The sequence below is a fragment of the Drosophila simulans genome, chromosome 3L (assembly GCF_016746395.2).
Source record: "Drosophila simulans strain w501 chromosome 3L, Prin_Dsim_3.1, whole genome shotgun sequence".
Lineage (NCBI taxonomy): Eukaryota > Metazoa > Arthropoda > Insecta > Diptera > Drosophilidae > Drosophila > Drosophila simulans.
Window position 1 is genome coordinate 6,036,751 of NC_052522.2, and position 17,655 is coordinate 6,054,405.

Below are 17,655 nucleotides of genomic sequence, written 5' to 3' on the forward strand. Positions count from 1 at the left end.
TCAGTAACCATCCATTCATTAATTTAATTACTCAATTATTATAACATTTAATAGTCGGCTGGACAGTCGGCGGGTAAAGTCGGCGGGAGAGTCAGCGGGATACGCCAGAATGATCCCTGATCACCAGGTTGGCTTAAGAAAATCCCACGGATCGGCCGAAAAATTTCACTGGAAGCATTCGAAGCGAAGAAATAATTCCGTGCCGTCTCGAATCCTACCCGGAGAGTAGAGTATTGTAAGTGGAAGCTTAATAAGCTCGCCTATTCCCATTAGAGCCGGAGTAGCACAAGGCAGTGTCCTTGGACTGTCCCGGCGAATGTTCCGCCGACTTGTCTCGCCGACTGTCACAGCCACAGCCATCATCCAAAATTATCTGGATTCAATAGGCCCTAGGATGCAAAGCTGGAACCTCGTAGTGAACGCAGAAAAATTTGCATAATCCACTTTCACTTTCTCGCTGAGGAGAATGCCATCCAGTCTCTCTAAACGGAGACACCATCCCTAATTTAGCCACACCCAAGTACTTAGGGCTGACCGTGGATCGCAGGCTCACTTGGCGTCCCCACCTCACAGCTCAGCCATAAATATGTGGAAACTATGTACGATTCGAAATTTGGTTTTTTAGTTACTTATTTTGCATAAATATTGACTTGTTGCGAAATGATTACATTAAAAAGCATTCTGAAAACTTCGTTAGGAGAAGTTACAATTGTTAAATTATTTTTCCGAAACCAAAGTTTCAAAACGAACATTTTCATGTGCTTATGTATTTTTAATCAATCTGTTGAGGTTTTATTAATAATTGAAGGATTTTTCAGTAAAACAATATTAACGATCTCTTTGGATAGCTTAAGCCACGGGGGCAACGGGCAGATGGGCACCCTGGGGCTGGAATCCGTTCTCATCGGCGACATACTTGACTTCGTAGGTCTGGCCATCATCGGCAACAAAGCGGTAGGATCCCTGGACAGCGAGGGACTCGTGGTCGGTGTTAGGGTATCTCAACTCTCCCTTAGCGCTAGCCGCCTGGCCGTCGCTGGTCTCATAGCTAATACGAAGGTTTGGAATCAGTTAGACATTATTCTGAGGCAGCTGGCATTCTACTTACTTATAATCGAATTTTTCGGGTCCAACATCGGATTCATAGTTAAGAATTTGGGCATCGTTAGCCAAAGCGAAAGCGAAGAGGGCTACGAAAACGATCAGGAATTTCATGTTGAATTATGGCTGGCTTGCAGATCTCGAAGAGTTCGATGCGAATGATATCGATCGAGTGCAGGATGAAAACTTTTATACTTAACTAGCAAACTAATTCAAGACGCAGTCAAGCCACAAAAGCTTGCATATCTCATATACAATTTATGTCATTTTGTTTAGCTGCGCGAATTAAATGGGAGCGCATTTGGAAATTGCAAAACTATAATGAGATGCTTCATCGGGTTTATCGAATTAATGTACCTGCACATATATTATGCATCTTATCAAGCTGGTATGACTTGAAATAAATAGTCGTCAGGCAAGATAGTTCTGCTAATTGGCTAGTTCACCACTAACAATGACCATAAAATTAAGCAATTCTTAGACAAATTCAAATGTGTAGCCCTTTTTATTATTTAACTTCATTTTCACATCCCTTCCTAAATATATCAATCGGTAAATAGCAATGAGTCCAGTTCGATTCACATACGTATGTATATTTAGAACTTCTTTGAGCATATCAGCCAATAGTTCTGTACATCAACAACAATAAGTATGTAAATCAAGAAGGCATGAGCCAAAGTGTGTTCAACTTAAAATTGGGCATGGCAACTACGTCAGCAGCTTAAAGATCGGTCAATGCGGCCAATCGTCTCATTCCAAAACTAGTTTGATCATTGTCGCTTTTTATATCATGCATATTAATTTGGCCGTTTGGCTCTCTGTATGCTGTATGTTGTTTTTGGAAGGTGTCTTCCAAATTTCATTAGCATCGCATGAAATTTAAATCAACGCCTGAAATTAACCTTCAAAACTTCGTTTTCATTTGTGGCCAGATCCCTCGCACATTTTTCAATATGCGCCACTTTAATTATGTATTAATTACAAAGACAACAAAAACCCAAACATGTTTGGCTGTGCCAAAAATTTGCAGGTTTCTGCCAACCGAAGGCCGTCCAGGCAAAGTAGCCAGACGAGACGAGCCAAGACGAGACACACACCGCATTTCGACGTTCAACGGTGCGTATGGAAAATGTGAGGAGAACAGGCACCCTGTTCTTCCATCTCTTGCGTCATACTTTTCATTTCATTGAAAGAGCCCTTCTGTAAATATTAAATTTAGCATAGTGAACATCTTTTGATCCGGGTTCAAGGGACGATCGAACTCATTTCACTTTATGATCGCAAAAAATCCTAACAGACTAGCTGAAGACTGGCATTTCATTTTGATAATCTAATAATCAAACAATACGATTGAGTTATTTATGTATTGATATCAACTATGTTATAATAATGAAATATGAACATTAAAATACTTTAAAACCCTGATTTTTTTTACAACATAAAGAAATACTGCTTTCGATACTGACTACACCAAGGGGAAATACTTAGTTGTGGGGCAGATGGTCGCCCTGGGGCTGGAAACCGTTCTCATCGGCAATGTAGTGCAGGGTGTAGGTCTGGCCGTCGGGAGCCACCCAGCTGACGGAGCCGCGCACACTGAGCGCCTCCTGGTCGGTGCCAGCGTTCTTCAGCTCAGCCTGCTCCTGGCGGGTGACTCCATCACTAGTCTCGTACCTAAAATCCAGATAATTAACTCATTTCAATGGCTTCTTCCTTTAGGAAGGCGAGGGTACATAAAGTTCCAATCCTTGGAAATAGCCCGCGCATTGTCCTTGTTACTCACCCGAAGTTGTAGCCATCAGTGCCAATGTTGTCGTTGTCGTATCTCAGGATGGTGGCATGTTGGGAGTCGTCCAGAGGAGCAGCCCTAATGGAGGAGAGCAGAGCGAAGGCGCAAATGGCCAGGACAAAGATGCTGGAGGACTGCATGTTTAGTTGGATTGATCTGGTAGAGACTTTTCAAAAGGTCCTGGCTAAGTTTGGATTTCAGTGGGCACTGCACGCTCCGGTAGTTATCACAATTAGGCACTAACGAGTAATGTGGCTAACTGTAATGAGTGTTGAGCTATTTATAACTGGCCGGGCCAAAACTCCAAGTGCTGCGAGTCCGACACACACGCTCATTTACACACACTTATGTGATCCGTGAAGTTTAGGTGGCCCATAACAAACACCTCAAATGCTAACACAATTATCTACCCATACGCATATAATTGAAGGCAACTGTATGGCAGCGTGAGTATCTTAAGCTTTTAATTGAACAAGCCAAAAAAAAATAATTTAAAGACCATTAAGCGTTTGATGTGCGCTCGAATCTCATCTCAATTGCCACGCCACGGGAGCTGAAAGTAAAATCGTAGCTGAAGATGATGGGGCAAGTGATAATGAAATGTTTGGGCCCCCAACAAAAAACAAATATTTGGTCAATGCGCGTGTTTGTCTACAAGTGCACAGACATATATACATTTGGATCTATGGCAATAGGTCAATGGCTATGTTTGCACTTATCAACAAATTGTGATGAAAAAGATTATCGAAGATGAAACAAAGCAAAATGGGTTGGAAATTAAAACCCCAAGAGAAGTGAGCAGTGAGGAAGAGAATAAAACTCAACCACTTAAAATATGTTTAGGAAACTCTTTGCTTAACGGGGGGAAGAAGTCAATTGGTGGAATCTAGGAATTCCCATGATCTTGAGATTTAATTGCCACCATATAAGCACTTAATCTCCGCTTTTTCAGCTGGTATTTCCTCATAAGTGTAATTCTTGAATTATCCGACTGCAGATCTGCAAATTTTTTCGGTGATATCGAAGCATTTCCGCCCTGAAGTCTGTTAACTGCTGACACAATTTCCGATTAAAACAGGGCGATTTAACCTCCAAAAATCTTGAAACGAATCGAATCGAAAAGAAACGAAAACCTCCACCGCCATTGCTTGTCAGCTGCATTTGCTGTTCAAGTGAAGATGCGGCACGAGAGATTCAAGATTACGCGGCTCATCATCGTCGTTTCCATCTCCATAGTCAGCAGCCCGAGTGTTGGTTGATGACCTTAGTCAATAAAATAAAAACGATTTTTTACCAGCTAACCAGACAACAAAAGCCAAGCTCAGCCGACTAAGGCTGGGCTATGTATGCCCTACAATACAACAATACATCGGGGCGTATGCGTAATGTCACTGCTGGTCATTTTCGGGCATTATAAATCATTCAGATATCTGTGACTGGTACACAGCAAGAAGTAGTGTAATGGCATAGTTGCATACAGAATCACTTAAGACTAAACTTTTTATAGACCATGTTCCTTTTAAGTCATACAAAAAATAAACATCAGTTTTAAGTATATATATATATATATATATATATATATATATATATATATATATATATATATATATATATATGCCTGCAATACCACATATTTTAAGATAATTTTTTTCATAAAAATTCGTATAAATTCGCACTATTTTTTCGGCCGTGTAAAATGATATGTCTAGGCTGGGAAAGGACCGATTATTTTGTATTTACGATTGATAAATGAGAGGAGCTTAGGTTAATTGCCTTAAAATGCCCTTTTTTACCCGGAATTCTCACTTTCGTTGGCAGCATTGTGGCTTCTTTAAATGTTGTTCGCTTTTTGGCAACCTTTGTTGGGTGCTTTTTGGCGTTTATTGAACCGGTTTGGTCAGCTCCCGCAGATTGGAGATCAGAGATCGGGGGATCGGAGATTGAAGCTAGTCGATTACCGCACACAATTCAGGCGCGAAGAGCAAACGGGTTTTGGAAGATACAAATGTATATGCAAATTCCCTGCCTAGAATACAATTCAATTTCGATGGGTGAAAATTTATGCCCAGCCATATAGATATATACACCTATGTGTCTATATTTTATTATTATGTATTTCATTTCTATTGTCTACCCGCCTATTTTAGCTATTCGGTGGTTTTGCGTGTGTTTATTATTTTTTTCTTTCAACAAAGTCCAAACCTATCACGTGATCAGTGCTCCACCTGCGGAAGATGTTCGCCCTGAGCCTGAAAACCGTTCTCATCGGCCAGATAGTTCAGCTTATAGTGGACACCATCGGGTCCCACCCAATTGACGCTGCCCTGGACGGCGATTGCCTCCTCGGGAGTGCCAGGATTTTTCAGTGTGGCTCTCTCCTCACGCGAGATACCATCGCTTGTCTCGAATCTACGGGGAGACGTGTGTTAGCAACTTTTTTCAACTTCCGACTTGGTATTGACCCTGAACCACCTACTTACGAGAAGGCATAGCCATCGGTGTCCAAGATTTCATTATCGTATCTCAGTATATGGGCAGTATCGGCGGCATTTGAGGAGCACGCGCAGAAGCTGGCCAGGATTAGGCCGAAAAGCAGTGTTAATCCGGCCATTTGTCACCTGTCCTTTGGCGATCCGCGCATGCGACTAATTCGGATTTCGCAAAGGCCGAACAATATATCCCCCTGCAATCCATACTAAGCCCAACACAAACTCCGGCTAATTAACGGAGTGTGTAATAAAATGCGAACATCCAAATGACTCGAGCAGTAGCCAAAAAGCTGGCAAATCAAGTTGAAATGAAATTGAAAGCAAACGATTTGCGGCGAAGATGCTCCAAAAAGTTCAAATGGTGTTGCCTTAACCCTCTAAATTCGCTTCAGGCGATATTTGTCCATATATTTCTAAGACTTCAGCCACATATAAAGTTTCAAAATTAAATAACAACGGGTTCTAAATGCTAATAATTTTTTCTCGGACTCACAAGTAATTACATTTATTTCTAATTCCCAACACTAACAACTATGTTATATGTTACAAATGTCAAAAGGTTTTTATTAGGCCGAGCATTTCGCCTGCACTTGAGCCCAATTCGGTGTGACCCAATTTCGCAGTTTATTGACTATTTCTAAGACCAACTATCGCAACTCATGGCCTGGGCAGGGCGCACTTTGTGGTTAATTTGTTAAAGACAAATGAAATCTGTGTATCTTGTCGCTGGGCAATCAATCAATCGCAAAACAGCCAAAGCCGAGCCGAAGCATCCAGCAACTGGTTAGGTAACCAGTGTGGGTCAAAGGAAACAAAACGACAAACTGGTTTCTCCCACTCTCACCTTTTTTTTTTTTGGGTCTCGGTTTCTTTTGCTCCCGTAATTGCCACTTACACGCATTGCATTACATGGCCGAAGGAGTATAAATTCGCCACTCGACGAGAGAATTGCACGCATTGTCTGCACACTCCTCGAACCCATCACTTGAGCCACCCAATCCCCATCAGCCACATCCAGCTGCAAGATGAAGTTCACCATTGCCATCGCCTTCACCTGTATCCTTGCCTGCGCCCTGGCCGCTCCTCCAGCCATCCAGCAGGATGCTCAGGTGCTGCGCTTCGACAGCGATGTCCTGCCCGAGGGCTACAAGTTCGCGTAAGTGGTTGTCGGTCAACAGATTTGGCCAGATTCCCAGGTTTCCCACTGTGTCAAGGTCGTTTGCTAACCGGTTTCTGGTTTTCTTTAGCGTGGAGACGAGCGACGGAAAGTCGCATCAGGAGGAAGGCCAGCTGAAGGACGTGGGCACCGATCACGAAGCCATTGTTGTCCGCGGATCCTATGCCTATGTGGGTGACGATGGTCAGACCTACAGCATCCAGTACCTGGCCGATGAGAACGGCTTCCAGCCCGAGGGTGCCCATCTGCCCAGGCCCGTTCAGTGAATCCCAGGGAATCCGATTGAAAGTCATTCGCCAATCAAGTTCCAATTCAGCGCAAATGTGTTAACTATGTCTAAGTTTCGCTTGAAGAACATCATAATATTAAAGTAACATCATTCATTTCAATTCTTACTGTGTACTCTTTATTTTGGGACAGGTCATTGTTCTATAGAAGTTGTGCTTAGGAGGTTTCATAAATTAAAGAAAGTTTCAAAATATATTTAAAAAATCTTTGCAAAAAATACATATTCTGCATTTGTTTTAAATTTAATGGAATTAGACTAAAAAATATCTATGCTTAAATGCTAAATTGTACAGTATTTACACTGCAAGTAGTATATTTTAAATGTTATAATGAACAATAATATAATGAATGTAACGATGGTTTTAACTTGCTTGCACAACAGATATTTTCTATGTTCTAAAATATCCAGTTTATTCCATTTTGATTTCAGGAAGTGAAAAAGTGCATAATTTTAAATTTTGTACTGTCAACTATGTATCTGAAACCTGATACAGCCATTTCTGGACATGCTGCTTTTTTTGCTGCAGGGCAAGCTAGCCGCCCCACTCTGCCACAAAATATGAATATACCCATGGATTATCAAAAATGTTTGGCTCGTTGTCTTCGTCTTGGAAGCGATTGGATTGATTGATTCACGAAAAATGCAAATGACGATGATGAGGTATTTCCTAAAAACGGCGTCGATTTGTTTGCCTTAGAAGTTTTTGTTTTACGTTATTATTTGCGTCTTGGTGTGGTTGTTGTGATTTTTTCATGATGTTTTTGTGCGTTTTTCAAGCCAATTTGTTGGCTTTGGTGCTCGGCGTGTAATTAGTCATTTTTATTTTCGACTAACTTTTCTTCGATTGTCGACCTCCGATCCGACTATATAAACGCCGGGACAGGGCCATAAACATCACAAATCAAGTAACGTTGACTAGCCGTTCGGTCGCAAGTTCCCATCGAATCCTTAGCTAAATTACCCAAAACAAAAAAAACATGAAGTGCGCAGTTGCCATCGTCTTCGCCGCCCTCTTCGCCGTTGTTCTGGCTGCCCCCGCTCCCGATGCGGAGATCCTGCGTCTGGAGTCCGACGTCCAGCCCGAGGGCTACAACTTTGCGTAAGTCTATCAAGCTCCGGCCAGCTCAGTGCGAGGGTTATCCAAGGATTAAATACCCATTCTCCCACAGTTTGGAGACCAGCGACGGCAAGAAGCACGAGGAGCAGGGTCAGCTCAAGAACGTCGGCACTGAGCAGGAGGCCATAGTGGTCCGCGGCTCCTACTCCTTCGTGGCCGATGATGGCCAGACCTACACCGTCAACTACATCGCCGACGAGAACGGATTCCAGCCCGAGGGTGCCCATCTGCCCAATGTGCCCATCGGCAACTAAGCGGATACGGATACGCTAACCGAGAGCTGTTCTATGTTAATGGTTTCTAGTTGATTATTAAATAAACGCGGCAAAAAAATCGAACTCATTACCTTCTATTTATTTAAAGTGAAAGTCTATCTAAAAAATCTAATGATTTGCTTAATATTTAATTAACGCAAATGTTAATTACTAGTCATTCCTTTGTCTGATAATATTATGAAAAAGGTCTTAAGTATAATTTCTTAAACCTTAAAGAAGGGAAAAACCATGCAGGATTCATATAATATTGATGGCATTTATTGAACACTTACACGTTCTCATCCTTATTGGCACACTATTAAGAATTCCCATTTAGAGACCCTAATTCATTGGCCATTGCCCGAAAACCATAAACTACATAAATATGCACTTCATAAGAGGTAACATATGCTGACTAAGATGAAGTCAAATAATAAACAAATCCTAAAACCGTTTTCATTATTAGCAATAACCAAACTCTTCTGCAAAATTTTAATAATACAAGGTGGATTGAAAAATAGCTCTAGATTGCTCAAAGATCAGCGACCGGTGGACCCATCCCTTTCATCTCCGGCCAAAACGCAGCCTTCGAATGCAGCCGGTTGGGCGACAATAGTTTGAAGCTATAAGGTCCAGTTTGACTGGAAACAATGCTAAAATAACGATGCGCTCATTTTCGCATCAGATCTACATAAATATTAGCAGAACTCATTTGCGATACGCCGAAATCGTTGCCACCTTTGACTTTTGCATTTCGCTAATTCTGGCGTATATAAGCCCCCACCCAGCTGCAGTCGAGCATCAGACAGTCATCAGCTTTCTATCCAGCTCCAACATGAAATTCCTTATCGTCTTCGTCGCCCTCTTCGCCATGGCTGTGGCCCGCCCCAACGAGGCCCAGGTCGTGAAGCAGGACGTCGATGTTGCACCGGACACGTGGAACGCCAACCTGGAGCTCAGCGATGGCACCAGCGTCGCCCAGCAGGGTTCCCTCAAGAACGTTGGCACTGAGCACGAGGCCGCTGTCGTTCACGGATCTTTCTCCTGGGTGGATGAGAAGACCGGCGAGAAGTTCACCATCACCTACGTGGCTGATGAGAACGGATACCAGCCCCAGGGCGCCCATTTGCCCGTGGCCCCAGTTGCTTAAACTGTCCTCGATCACAACTCGAAATTTGTTCATTCAGAGACTAAAATATATTGATTGTTAATTGCAAAAAATCGAATCGGTTTTATTCAAATTTGGGAATCTGCTAAAAAAAACACTGAATTTATTACCAACATATTATTCATTGGCAAAAAGGTTTTAAATCAAAGGGACTAAGAAATAGTGTACAATAGGGTTACACAATTTCTAAGCTTCAATTATATTTCAGTTTGAGTACACACACTTAGGCCTGGAATTGGGGAGTTTTCTACTTTGCGCTTAATCAAACACATTATTTTACGAATAAACTGAAACATAAAATATTTTTTAAATATATAATTTTATTTTTTGTAAACAATTTTTTTTTAATTATATATCAAAAAGAAATAAACCTAAAACATCATTATAATTAATATTTTATTTATATTTATACCAATTACTCGGGTATACTAGATTCGTTGAAAAGTATGTAAAAGGTAGAAATAAGCATTTCCGACCATATAAAATATATATGTATATTCTTGATCAGGATCGACAGTCGAGTCGATCTGACCATTTTCGTCTGTCCGTATGAACGTCGAGATCTCAGGAACTAGCGTGGAATTACGAGGATCTCATACTCTTTAATTTAAATAACTTTCCTAGAATTCTTAATTTATTAAAATCATTGAAAAGATAGAGAGCTTAGGCATTTACATATGTATCCACAAAATAAGCTCAAAATGTAGGGTTAAAAAAATTTAAAAAAATTTTAAATTAATATATCATATATTAAATACATAAGAAAAACCTCTTATGAAATATCTATTTTGATATTAATAAACATCAGAATTATCGGTAAAACAGCAAAATTATAACCGGTTTAAATCATAGTGTTTTAACATTAAACGGGAAATTTCATAGAAACGATTGATACACGTTTAGCAAACAGCTGACACTTTGCCAGAGTATAACAATGTGAATAGAGTCATTTACATTTTATTAAATCTAAAGCTGCTTTTGACTTTTGGATTTCGAAACTTTTAGCGTATATAAGCCCCCTACGAACTACAGTTGAGCATCAGACAGTCATCAGCTTTCTACCAGCTCCAACATGAAATTCCTCATCGTCTTCGTCGCCCTCTTCGCCATGGCCGTGGCCCGCCCCAACGAGGCCCAGGTCTTGAAGCAGGACGTCGATGTTGCACCGGACACGTGGAACGCCAACCTGGAGCTCAGCGATGGCACCAGCGTCGTCCAGCAGGGTTCCCTCAAGAACGTTGGCACTGAGAACGAGGCCGCTGTCGTTCACGGATCCTTCACTTGGGTGGATGAGAAGACCGGCCAGCAGTTCACCACCACCTACGTGGCTGATGAGAACGGATACCAGCCCCAGGGCGCCCATTTGCCCGTGGCCCCAGTTGCTTAAATTATTTGATAGTCTGAAATAAACTGTTTTTTAAATGAAATTTGTTTTAATTATTCCCTGAGATTTTCTAGAAAAAACTGCTTTTTCGGTTGGATACAATTTATTAGTTTCACTTTGCATTGCAAGAACGACTATAAATGTGTATTTGAAACTATCTATATTTTTGAATCATATACACATATTTTACAAATGCACATTTACATGAAATGAAAGAGATTATTTGGATATTAACACTGTCGTGTTACTGCAGTGAAGTTCAATTTAATATTATTTCAAATTTCAATAAGTCATCATGCATTCTTTTAATTTAATTTCAATTAGTTTTAATCATTCCATATGTATTTAGTAAACTTATGAAGAATTTATTACTCCTTATTATTAATATTCGTTTATATGACCAATTAAAATTCAAAATTTTTGTCTAAAACAAGCACAAGAAAATTTTAATTTTTAAACAAAATTGTTCTTTTATATTTTTAATGCTGAAGGATATTTTGAATGATTCTTCACTATACCCGTTCGTAGAGTAAAAGTGTACTCTTGATTCGTTGAAAAGTATGAAACAGGCAGAAGGAAGCGTTTCCGATCAATAGCCAAGTCGATCTAGCCATGTCCGTCTATCCGCACAAAACTGCCACGCCCACACTTTTGAAAAACGTTTTGATAAAACTGCCCAAAACTGCCACGTCCACATTTTTTAAGAATATTCATTTTTTTTTTTTCATTTTATTCCCTAATATCTATCGGTATCACAGAAAAATGAAGAAATTTCGCGTTCGCATTCACACAACTGAGTAACGGGTATCTGATAGTCGGGGAACTCGATTTTAGCATTCTCTCTTGTTTTTTATATCAAAAACGTATTGTATCTTATGTATCTGTGTACACCGGTTATGGATGCGCAGTGCACCCACTCTAAATCAATTCCAAACCAATTATGATTTAAACTAAAGCACGATAGCGCGGGACTACCCTCTGATGACTTTATGAAAATCATTGACATGATCTTGGCCTTAGTTAATATGTTTGCAAGCTGTTTTCATGCGGATGCACCGGCCCAGCTGGTTAACTGACAATAGTTTGGATTCCGATTAGCAATCTGCTTCAGCTTTTAATTCGGCTACTGGCTTCGTTATTGGAGTGCAGCCGCTGCTTTAGTTTCCAGTTAGACCGGAACAGATGCAAATAAAATCGTCATCGATTGTCCAAACAAATTTGGCAGATTCGCACAATGCCATACTTAACCTTTGACTTTTGCAACTCACAACTCGTAATGCCTAATCGTATAAAAGTCTCCACCCATATTCACCAGAGCATCAGACAGTTCCAAGCTATCTAACAAACACCACACAGCTCCAACATGAAATTCCTCATCGTCTTCGTCGCCCTCTTCGCCATGGCCGTGGCCCGCCCCAACGAGGCCCAGGTCTTGAAGCAGGACGTCGATATTGCACCGGACACGTGGAACGCCGACCTGGAGCTCAGCGATGGCACCAGCGTCGCCCAGAAGGGTGTCCTCAAGAACATTGGCTCTGAGAACGAGGCCATTGTCGTTCACGGATCTTACTCCTGGGTGGATGAGAAGACCGGCGAGAAGTTCACCATCACCTACGTGGCTGATGAGAACGGATACCAGCCCCAGGGCGCCCATTTGCCCGTGGCGCCAGTTGCTTAAATGTTTCCCAAATCGATCAAAGAGTTTAAAATAAATCAAAATGCTTTAAATTAAATTGGTGTTCCTATATTTCATAGTTCTTAGGTCATCTCTCCATTTACATATATTGTATATTGGTTTATTTAAACAAGATTTTTAATTGAAAAAAAAAAAACAGTTAGGTGCGCGGTAATTATTTGCACGTTTATAAATAAAACATTGCCACAGAAGTCAAAACAAATTCAAGTTCGATTCTACATTCCGTACGTCTAAGTTCATGGTAACGAAGGCTAGGGATGCAGATGGAGTGACGTCAAAAGATTGCTCAATATTTTGCCCCACTAAACGTCTTTTAATCTAAGGAAACTGTAACAGCAACTACGAACACCGTAAAATTAATAAAATAACTGAGTTAACCAAGACACATTTTTGTACCCATTAGGTTTTCTCTTTCACTACTAGACAAGTTAAATGATTTTTCCCCACTGCATGTCCAGGTTTTTTTGAAAGGCAAAGAAAGTGTATTCCTTTATAAACAATTTATTTCAACTTCTTAACTTATACGGGAACTGGCAGATGACTACCCTGGGGTTGGAATCCGTTCTCATCGGCCACGTAGGAGACGGAGTACACCACGCCATCAGGGCCCGTGTAGCTGAACTCGCCTCGGGCTACGATGGCCTGCTCATCGGGGCCGATGGACTTCAGCTCACCCTGTTCGTCCTTCGAGGTACCGTCGGATAAACCATAACTGTCGGAGAAGGGGGTTCCATCGTAGTTAGATACTCACATTGCCATTTATGCGTTTTAAGAACTTACGAATATTTGTAACCATCGGCTTCAACTGTGCTATCCTGTCGGAGGATCTGGACATCTGCCAGGGCCACGGCGAAGAGGGCGAACAGGACGATGGCGAATTTCATATTGAAGACGTTGTGGATCGTTGAAGACTCAATGATTACTATACTGTTTAGGGTTTATTTTCAGTTCATTTATAGTCCAACTCTTTTGGGCATAAGTTATGTCCACACGCGTCACAACAATCCAAACTAGTTTCGGCTAAGCTAAACCTAAAACTATAAATGTATAGTTTGAGCTAATAAATATGTAAATGGAAATTTAAACGAAAAGTGTAGAAGCCTGGTTTACATGCAAAATTATTTATTAATTGTAATTGTCTAAAAAGCGTATGGAAACCATATTTATAGTTTGTTTCACAACTTTATTTCGCTTATTAAAAGTTCTGGAATTTTTTTGAGTATTGGATTTTTAAGAATAAATACAGATTAATACAGATACAATTAACACCTGCTGTCCTCAGATCGCGTCGGCTATATAATGTTAAAGACTTGGCCCAAAGTGCTAATTGGATTAGCTGTCTTATCCGCCGATGCTGCAATCCTATAAAAGCCTCCTGCAATCCGTCATTTTGAATATTGAGTAAATTCCGACTACTATCAAACAACCACCACCATTCAAAATGAAGTGCATACTTGTGTTCACCTGCCTTTCAATTGCCATGTGCCTAGCTGCTCCCGCTCCGGATACAGAGATTGTGGACCTGGTGTCCGATGTCAATGCCGATAACTATAGCTACAAGTTTGAGACAAGCGACGGCACCAAGCAGGAGCAGCACGGCTCCCTGAAGAGCCTTGGTCCCGAGGAGGATGTCTTGCAGGTGGCCGGATCCTTTAGCTTCGTAGGAGACGACGGACAGACGCATGCCATCAGTTACGTGGCCGATGAGAACGGATTCCAACCCCAGGGCGAGGATATTCCCCACCTATAAATCGGTGTATGATGTTTATTCAAAAGGTCTTCTAGCTCAAAACTAGAATTCAACTGAAAAACAAGCCGTTAAATCGTAGTACCAAAATACTGCATACTTTCATACTTATTAAAATTTTTATCGAAGCTCAGTTTAAATAAAGATTAAAAAATAGTGTTATGTTCATATATTTTTTAGATGGAACATGTTGTATTTTTATCTTTGGAATCAAAAGAAAAAGAAGTATGAATTCCATTTTCATAGCTGAAGCTGTTACGATGCAATAGAAAAGAACTCAGGTACTTTATATTATAAAGTTATAGATTATAATTATAGAGGAACGTTATCTTGCTCGTGACCATCCAAATACGCAAGGAAGAGATCGTCTTCCTTCCCAGAACTGGTAACTTACTTTATAGGTTACACAAAGAAAACATATTTTTTTCGAGAATCGAAAGTTCGGCTTTAATGCGAGTAACAAGGAAAATAGAAAACAATGCACGACACTGACTTGACTGACTGATCGACTTACTAACTGACTGACCGATTGGCTGCCACGGGACAAGGGACAGCTCCTCCGGACAGGACCTTAGCACCTCACTGTATGGCTGGTTGGTTGAAGTTGTGGGTTCATTCGGGAAGGTGGTATTTACAGGATCTCCTCGAAAGCGGAGGTCTACTTGGGCAGATGGGCGCCCTCCGGCTGAAAACCGTTCTCGTCGGCCACAAAGTTAATGGTGTAAGTTTGGCCATCGGGAGCCACCCAGGTGACGGATCCCCGAATGGATATGGATTCGTTATCGGTGCCCGCATTGTTGACCACGCCCTCCTCCGTGCGACTGGTGCCATCGCTCAGTTTGTAGCTGAACTTGTAGCCGCCGAGGCCAGTGTTCTCCGATTCGTACTCCAGAACTTCCACATCATTTTGGGGCCGGGCACTGGCCAGCGCCAGGAGCACGGCCATCGAGCCAACGACTAGCATCTGCAAGGCGGTAAGAGATTAGGTATCCTTTTGCGTATCCTGGTTGGGCATGGTGCGCCACGTTTATCCAAGTTCACCTACCAATTTCATCATGTTGAGCGGTTCTCGGAATTGCAGATTCCCCTATGTGGCTGGACAAACTGGCAGTTGTCTAATGGTGGCGTTGCATCGGCGTCCACTGCATTTTATACTGCACTCGCGGCTGCATTTGCAAACGTCATAAATTTGCACAATTGTGGAAGAAGCCAAGCAGCTCGCTAGTTCAGCAGCTCTGGCGGTCGCCGGCTAAATGTTTTCCACTATTTCCATTTTGTTTTTTTGTTTTTGTGCCGTTTTTCAATTGCCAGCGTTGCACCAAAGTCGCCAAAGTCGCTGCGACAAGTAACATTTAAAGCGGCTTTGTGCAGCGGTGTACTCATCCGAAAGGTATTATTGCTCTTCACCCACACTCGAAAAAGCATTCTAAGTTTCAGTTTGATTCTGTGAGAATAATTATCCACAATCAATATGTCTTCATTATTTTAACAAGAAACCAAACATAACAACAAGCATGCTAAAACTAATGTAGTTAGAACATAAAAAATATTTATTCAAGCTTATAACACTTAATCATTCGAATGTATTCTGTTTTACACCCACACTAAACCAGCATTCGAAGTTCATTAAGTACTTAAATCTTAATTGAAATAAACAAAACAATTACTAGAATATAATGCCACACTTAAGATGTACTTACATTTTCTGTCAGTGCCGACTGGTAGCTTTAGAAAACTCGAAAAAGTTCATGAATCAAGCAGATGCATTGGGGAAAAGGTTGCGGTCTGATTGGGCAGCTACGGGGAAATACCGGGCCAAGAACTATGGGAAACAATAACCAGAACAACTCGGCACCCAGATTGAGCCGAAATCGACGACGTCTTGGTAGCCCAAAAGAGACTAAGTTCAAGTGCTGTCGCCGCCAATTGGCAGGGCAGCAAGTTCAAGCCGCGGACACGAAGAACACGAGCTGAGCCATGTGTGATGGCCAAAGTGCACGATGGATGAGGCTGTGGATGGAGATGGAACCGCAGGTTGACTTTTGGCATATGCAACGGCCTTTACAGCGCTCGATTGATGTGCCTGCCCGGTAACAAGAGCCAAAAGCAGTTGGAAATATATATAAAAAATACATCGAATAACCTACAACTACGGCTCACATGCAATTTAAATCTCTGACTCTTGCTTTTTTTTGTGTTGTACTTTTAGCATTTTTTTTTCTTTTAGTTTTTAAGTCGCCGTCGGTGCTTGCCAATTTATGCCACCTTCGTTGACCGCTAGCAGGCCGATGAAGAAGCCCCAGCAGCGGATCTTTCAAGCCGGTCAGTCGGGTTTTAACTTTGGTCATCGGTCGGCCTCTGGTCAACCACGGTTCTGCCCCAGCCTCCTCCTCCACTTGAATTGAATTGTGCCAACAACTTAATGTCTGACCCATCGACAGGGTGTTGTGCACTGATACTGGCATTTCCTCAAAAAGTCGTTGAAAATCACATCATCTTGGTTGATTTTTTGGCAGCTGCAATTTGGCATTTTGCCATTCTTTACTTGCTCGTTAAATATCATTGAATTGGTGATTTCCGAGGAATGTTATCAATCAAAAAATATTGACCATTTAACATGTATAGAACGCATCAAATTAACAAAACGTCTTTGCAATCAAAAGCAAAACCAGACTCAACAAAGTGCTGTTGTCATTGTTTATTCAGCAAAATTGCATAACATTAATGCAGTGTGAAAATTACTTATTGACTAAAAATGTCAAACTATAATTTTCTGATTAGACTGCAAATGGAAAAGATGTAAATGTGTAAATTTAACGAGAAAGAGAAGTATATTACAAACAAAGAGAAAAAACTATGGGTTTCTGCATGATTTAAACCTTTACAAATAAAATGTCACATGAAACATTAAAGTTAAGCGTAGCTTAACTTAATACCAAGCAACTTCATATACAATGTATCTTTCAAGAAATTTCAGCTTAATTTTTTTAGGCAGTTCGCCTACAAATTGAACTTGAAAATGAATCTGATTCGTGACTGCATAATATTTATTATTTGGGTCTTTTCCGCAGCTTTTCGAGGGCATCTGCAGCGAGCTGCATTTATCATGCTGGCTTTGCATAATTAATCTGGCTGTGATCGATGGCCTCGAGTGCTAATCGGAATGATTGCCTCTGTGCGCGGGGGCGTTGTCTATCTTTGGTTAAAATTCGACAAGCTTGGGGCGGTGTTCTTCCTTATAGGCCGCGATTTACATAACTGTTCTAATCAAATGGCAATCGACAGGTTTTTCAGCTTTGATATACCTTCTTGTTTGGACTGTCGCTTTCAATACACAAATACAAGATGCCCCATGCCAGACAGAAAGAGCTGGAGATACAATAGATATTTATGTAGATGCGTCTTCACATTTACGTCTTCAAGGTCAGCGCCAGATGCTGCTGC

At 41.2% G+C, this 17,655-nt stretch overlaps 11 protein-coding genes across 12 annotated transcripts; 6 read left to right on the top strand and 5 right to left on the bottom strand.

Annotated features, from left to right (window-relative positions):
* Positions 1-751: 751 nt before the first annotated feature.
* Positions 752-1,274, bottom strand: LOC6740712 (larval cuticle protein 65Ag1). Its single transcript, XM_002077472.3, has 2 exons — positions 1,109-1,274; positions 752-1,048 (listed from the first exon to the last, which is right to left on the bottom strand). The coding sequence occupies exons 1-2, from the start codon at positions 1,213-1,215 to the stop codon at positions 850-852; spliced, it is 306 nt and encodes a 101-aa protein (XP_002077508.2). The 5' UTR covers positions 1,216-1,274; the 3' UTR covers positions 752-849.
* LOC6736980 (endocuticle structural protein SgAbd-6) lies at positions 1,179-3,176 on the bottom strand. Its single transcript, XM_002083791.4, has 2 exons — positions 2,885-3,176; positions 1,179-2,775 (listed from the first exon to the last, which is right to left on the bottom strand). Exons 1-2 carry the CDS (start codon positions 3,028-3,030, stop codon positions 2,586-2,588), a joined length of 336 nt encoding a protein of 111 aa, XP_002083827.1. The 5' UTR covers positions 3,031-3,176; the 3' UTR covers positions 1,179-2,585.
* A 1,864-nt stretch (positions 3,177-5,040) lies between these two features.
* LOC6736981 (endocuticle structural protein SgAbd-6) lies at positions 5,041-5,551 on the bottom strand. 2 transcript variants are annotated; one of them, XM_002083792.3, is made up of 2 exons: positions 5,371-5,551; positions 5,041-5,299 (listed from the first exon to the last, which is right to left on the bottom strand). In XM_002083792.3, exons 1-2 carry the CDS (start codon positions 5,499-5,501, stop codon positions 5,104-5,106), a joined length of 327 nt encoding a protein of 108 aa, XP_002083828.1. In that variant the 5' UTR covers positions 5,502-5,551; the 3' UTR covers positions 5,041-5,103. The 2 variants fall into 2 exon arrangements, with proteins under 2 accessions (XP_002083828.1, XP_039149633.1); XM_039293699.2 differs by having other exon boundaries at positions 5,367-5,494.
* A 755-nt stretch (positions 5,552-6,306) lies between these two features.
* On the top strand, positions 6,307-6,945 carry LOC6736982 (larval cuticle protein 65Ag1). The gene is made up of 2 exons (XM_002083793.4): positions 6,307-6,535; positions 6,627-6,945. The coding sequence occupies exons 1-2, from the start codon at positions 6,405-6,407 to the stop codon at positions 6,820-6,822; spliced, it is 327 nt and encodes a 108-aa protein (XP_002083829.1). The 5' UTR covers positions 6,307-6,404; the 3' UTR covers positions 6,823-6,945.
* A 759-nt stretch (positions 6,946-7,704) lies between these two features.
* LOC6736983 (larval cuticle protein 65Ag1) lies at positions 7,705-8,300 on the top strand. The gene is made up of 2 exons (XM_002083794.3): positions 7,705-7,944; positions 8,015-8,300. The coding sequence occupies exons 1-2, from the start codon at positions 7,823-7,825 to the stop codon at positions 8,214-8,216; spliced, it is 324 nt and encodes a 107-aa protein (XP_002083830.1). The 5' UTR covers positions 7,705-7,822; the 3' UTR covers positions 8,217-8,300.
* Positions 8,301-8,998: 698 nt separating this feature from the next.
* On the top strand, positions 8,999-9,506 carry LOC6736984 (larval cuticle protein 65Ab1). Its single transcript, XM_002083795.4, has one exon. The coding sequence runs from the start codon at positions 9,052-9,054 to the stop codon at positions 9,364-9,366; it is 315 nt and encodes a 104-aa protein (XP_002083831.1). The 5' UTR covers positions 8,999-9,051; the 3' UTR covers positions 9,367-9,506.
* An 864-nt stretch (positions 9,507-10,370) lies between these two features.
* LOC6736986 (larval cuticle protein 65Ab1) lies at positions 10,371-12,501 on the top strand. The gene is made up of 2 exons (XM_016170940.3): positions 10,371-10,456; positions 12,132-12,501. Exon 2 carries the CDS (start codon positions 12,132-12,134, stop codon positions 12,444-12,446), a length of 315 nt encoding a protein of 104 aa, XP_016030615.1. The 5' UTR covers positions 10,371-10,456; the 3' UTR covers positions 12,447-12,501.
* LOC6736985 (larval cuticle protein 65Ab1) lies at positions 10,389-10,811 on the top strand. The gene has a single exon (XM_002083796.3). The coding sequence runs from the start codon at positions 10,457-10,459 to the stop codon at positions 10,769-10,771; it is 315 nt and encodes a 104-aa protein (XP_002083832.1). The 5' UTR covers positions 10,389-10,456; the 3' UTR covers positions 10,772-10,811.
* Positions 12,502-12,949: 448 nt separating the features above from the next.
* LOC6736987 (larval cuticle protein 65Ag1) lies at positions 12,950-13,418 on the bottom strand. The gene is made up of 2 exons (XM_002083798.3): positions 13,245-13,418; positions 12,950-13,176 (listed from the first exon to the last, which is right to left on the bottom strand). The coding sequence occupies exons 1-2, from the start codon at positions 13,346-13,348 to the stop codon at positions 12,984-12,986; spliced, it is 297 nt and encodes a 98-aa protein (XP_002083834.1). The 5' UTR covers positions 13,349-13,418; the 3' UTR covers positions 12,950-12,983.
* A 424-nt stretch (positions 13,419-13,842) lies between these two features.
* LOC6736988 (larval cuticle protein 65Ag1) lies at positions 13,843-14,368 on the top strand. Its single transcript, XM_002083799.4, has one exon. The coding sequence runs from the start codon at positions 13,906-13,908 to the stop codon at positions 14,212-14,214; it is 309 nt and encodes a 102-aa protein (XP_002083835.1). The 5' UTR covers positions 13,843-13,905; the 3' UTR covers positions 14,215-14,368.
* Positions 14,369-14,631: 263 nt separating this feature from the next.
* LOC6736989 (endocuticle structural protein SgAbd-6) lies at positions 14,632-15,367 on the bottom strand. The gene is made up of 2 exons (XM_002083800.3): positions 15,257-15,367; positions 14,632-15,175 (listed from the first exon to the last, which is right to left on the bottom strand). The coding sequence occupies exons 1-2, from the start codon at positions 15,266-15,268 to the stop codon at positions 14,870-14,872; spliced, it is 318 nt and encodes a 105-aa protein (XP_002083836.1). The 5' UTR covers positions 15,269-15,367; the 3' UTR covers positions 14,632-14,869.
* Between the last annotated feature and the right edge of the window lie 2,288 nt (positions 15,368-17,655).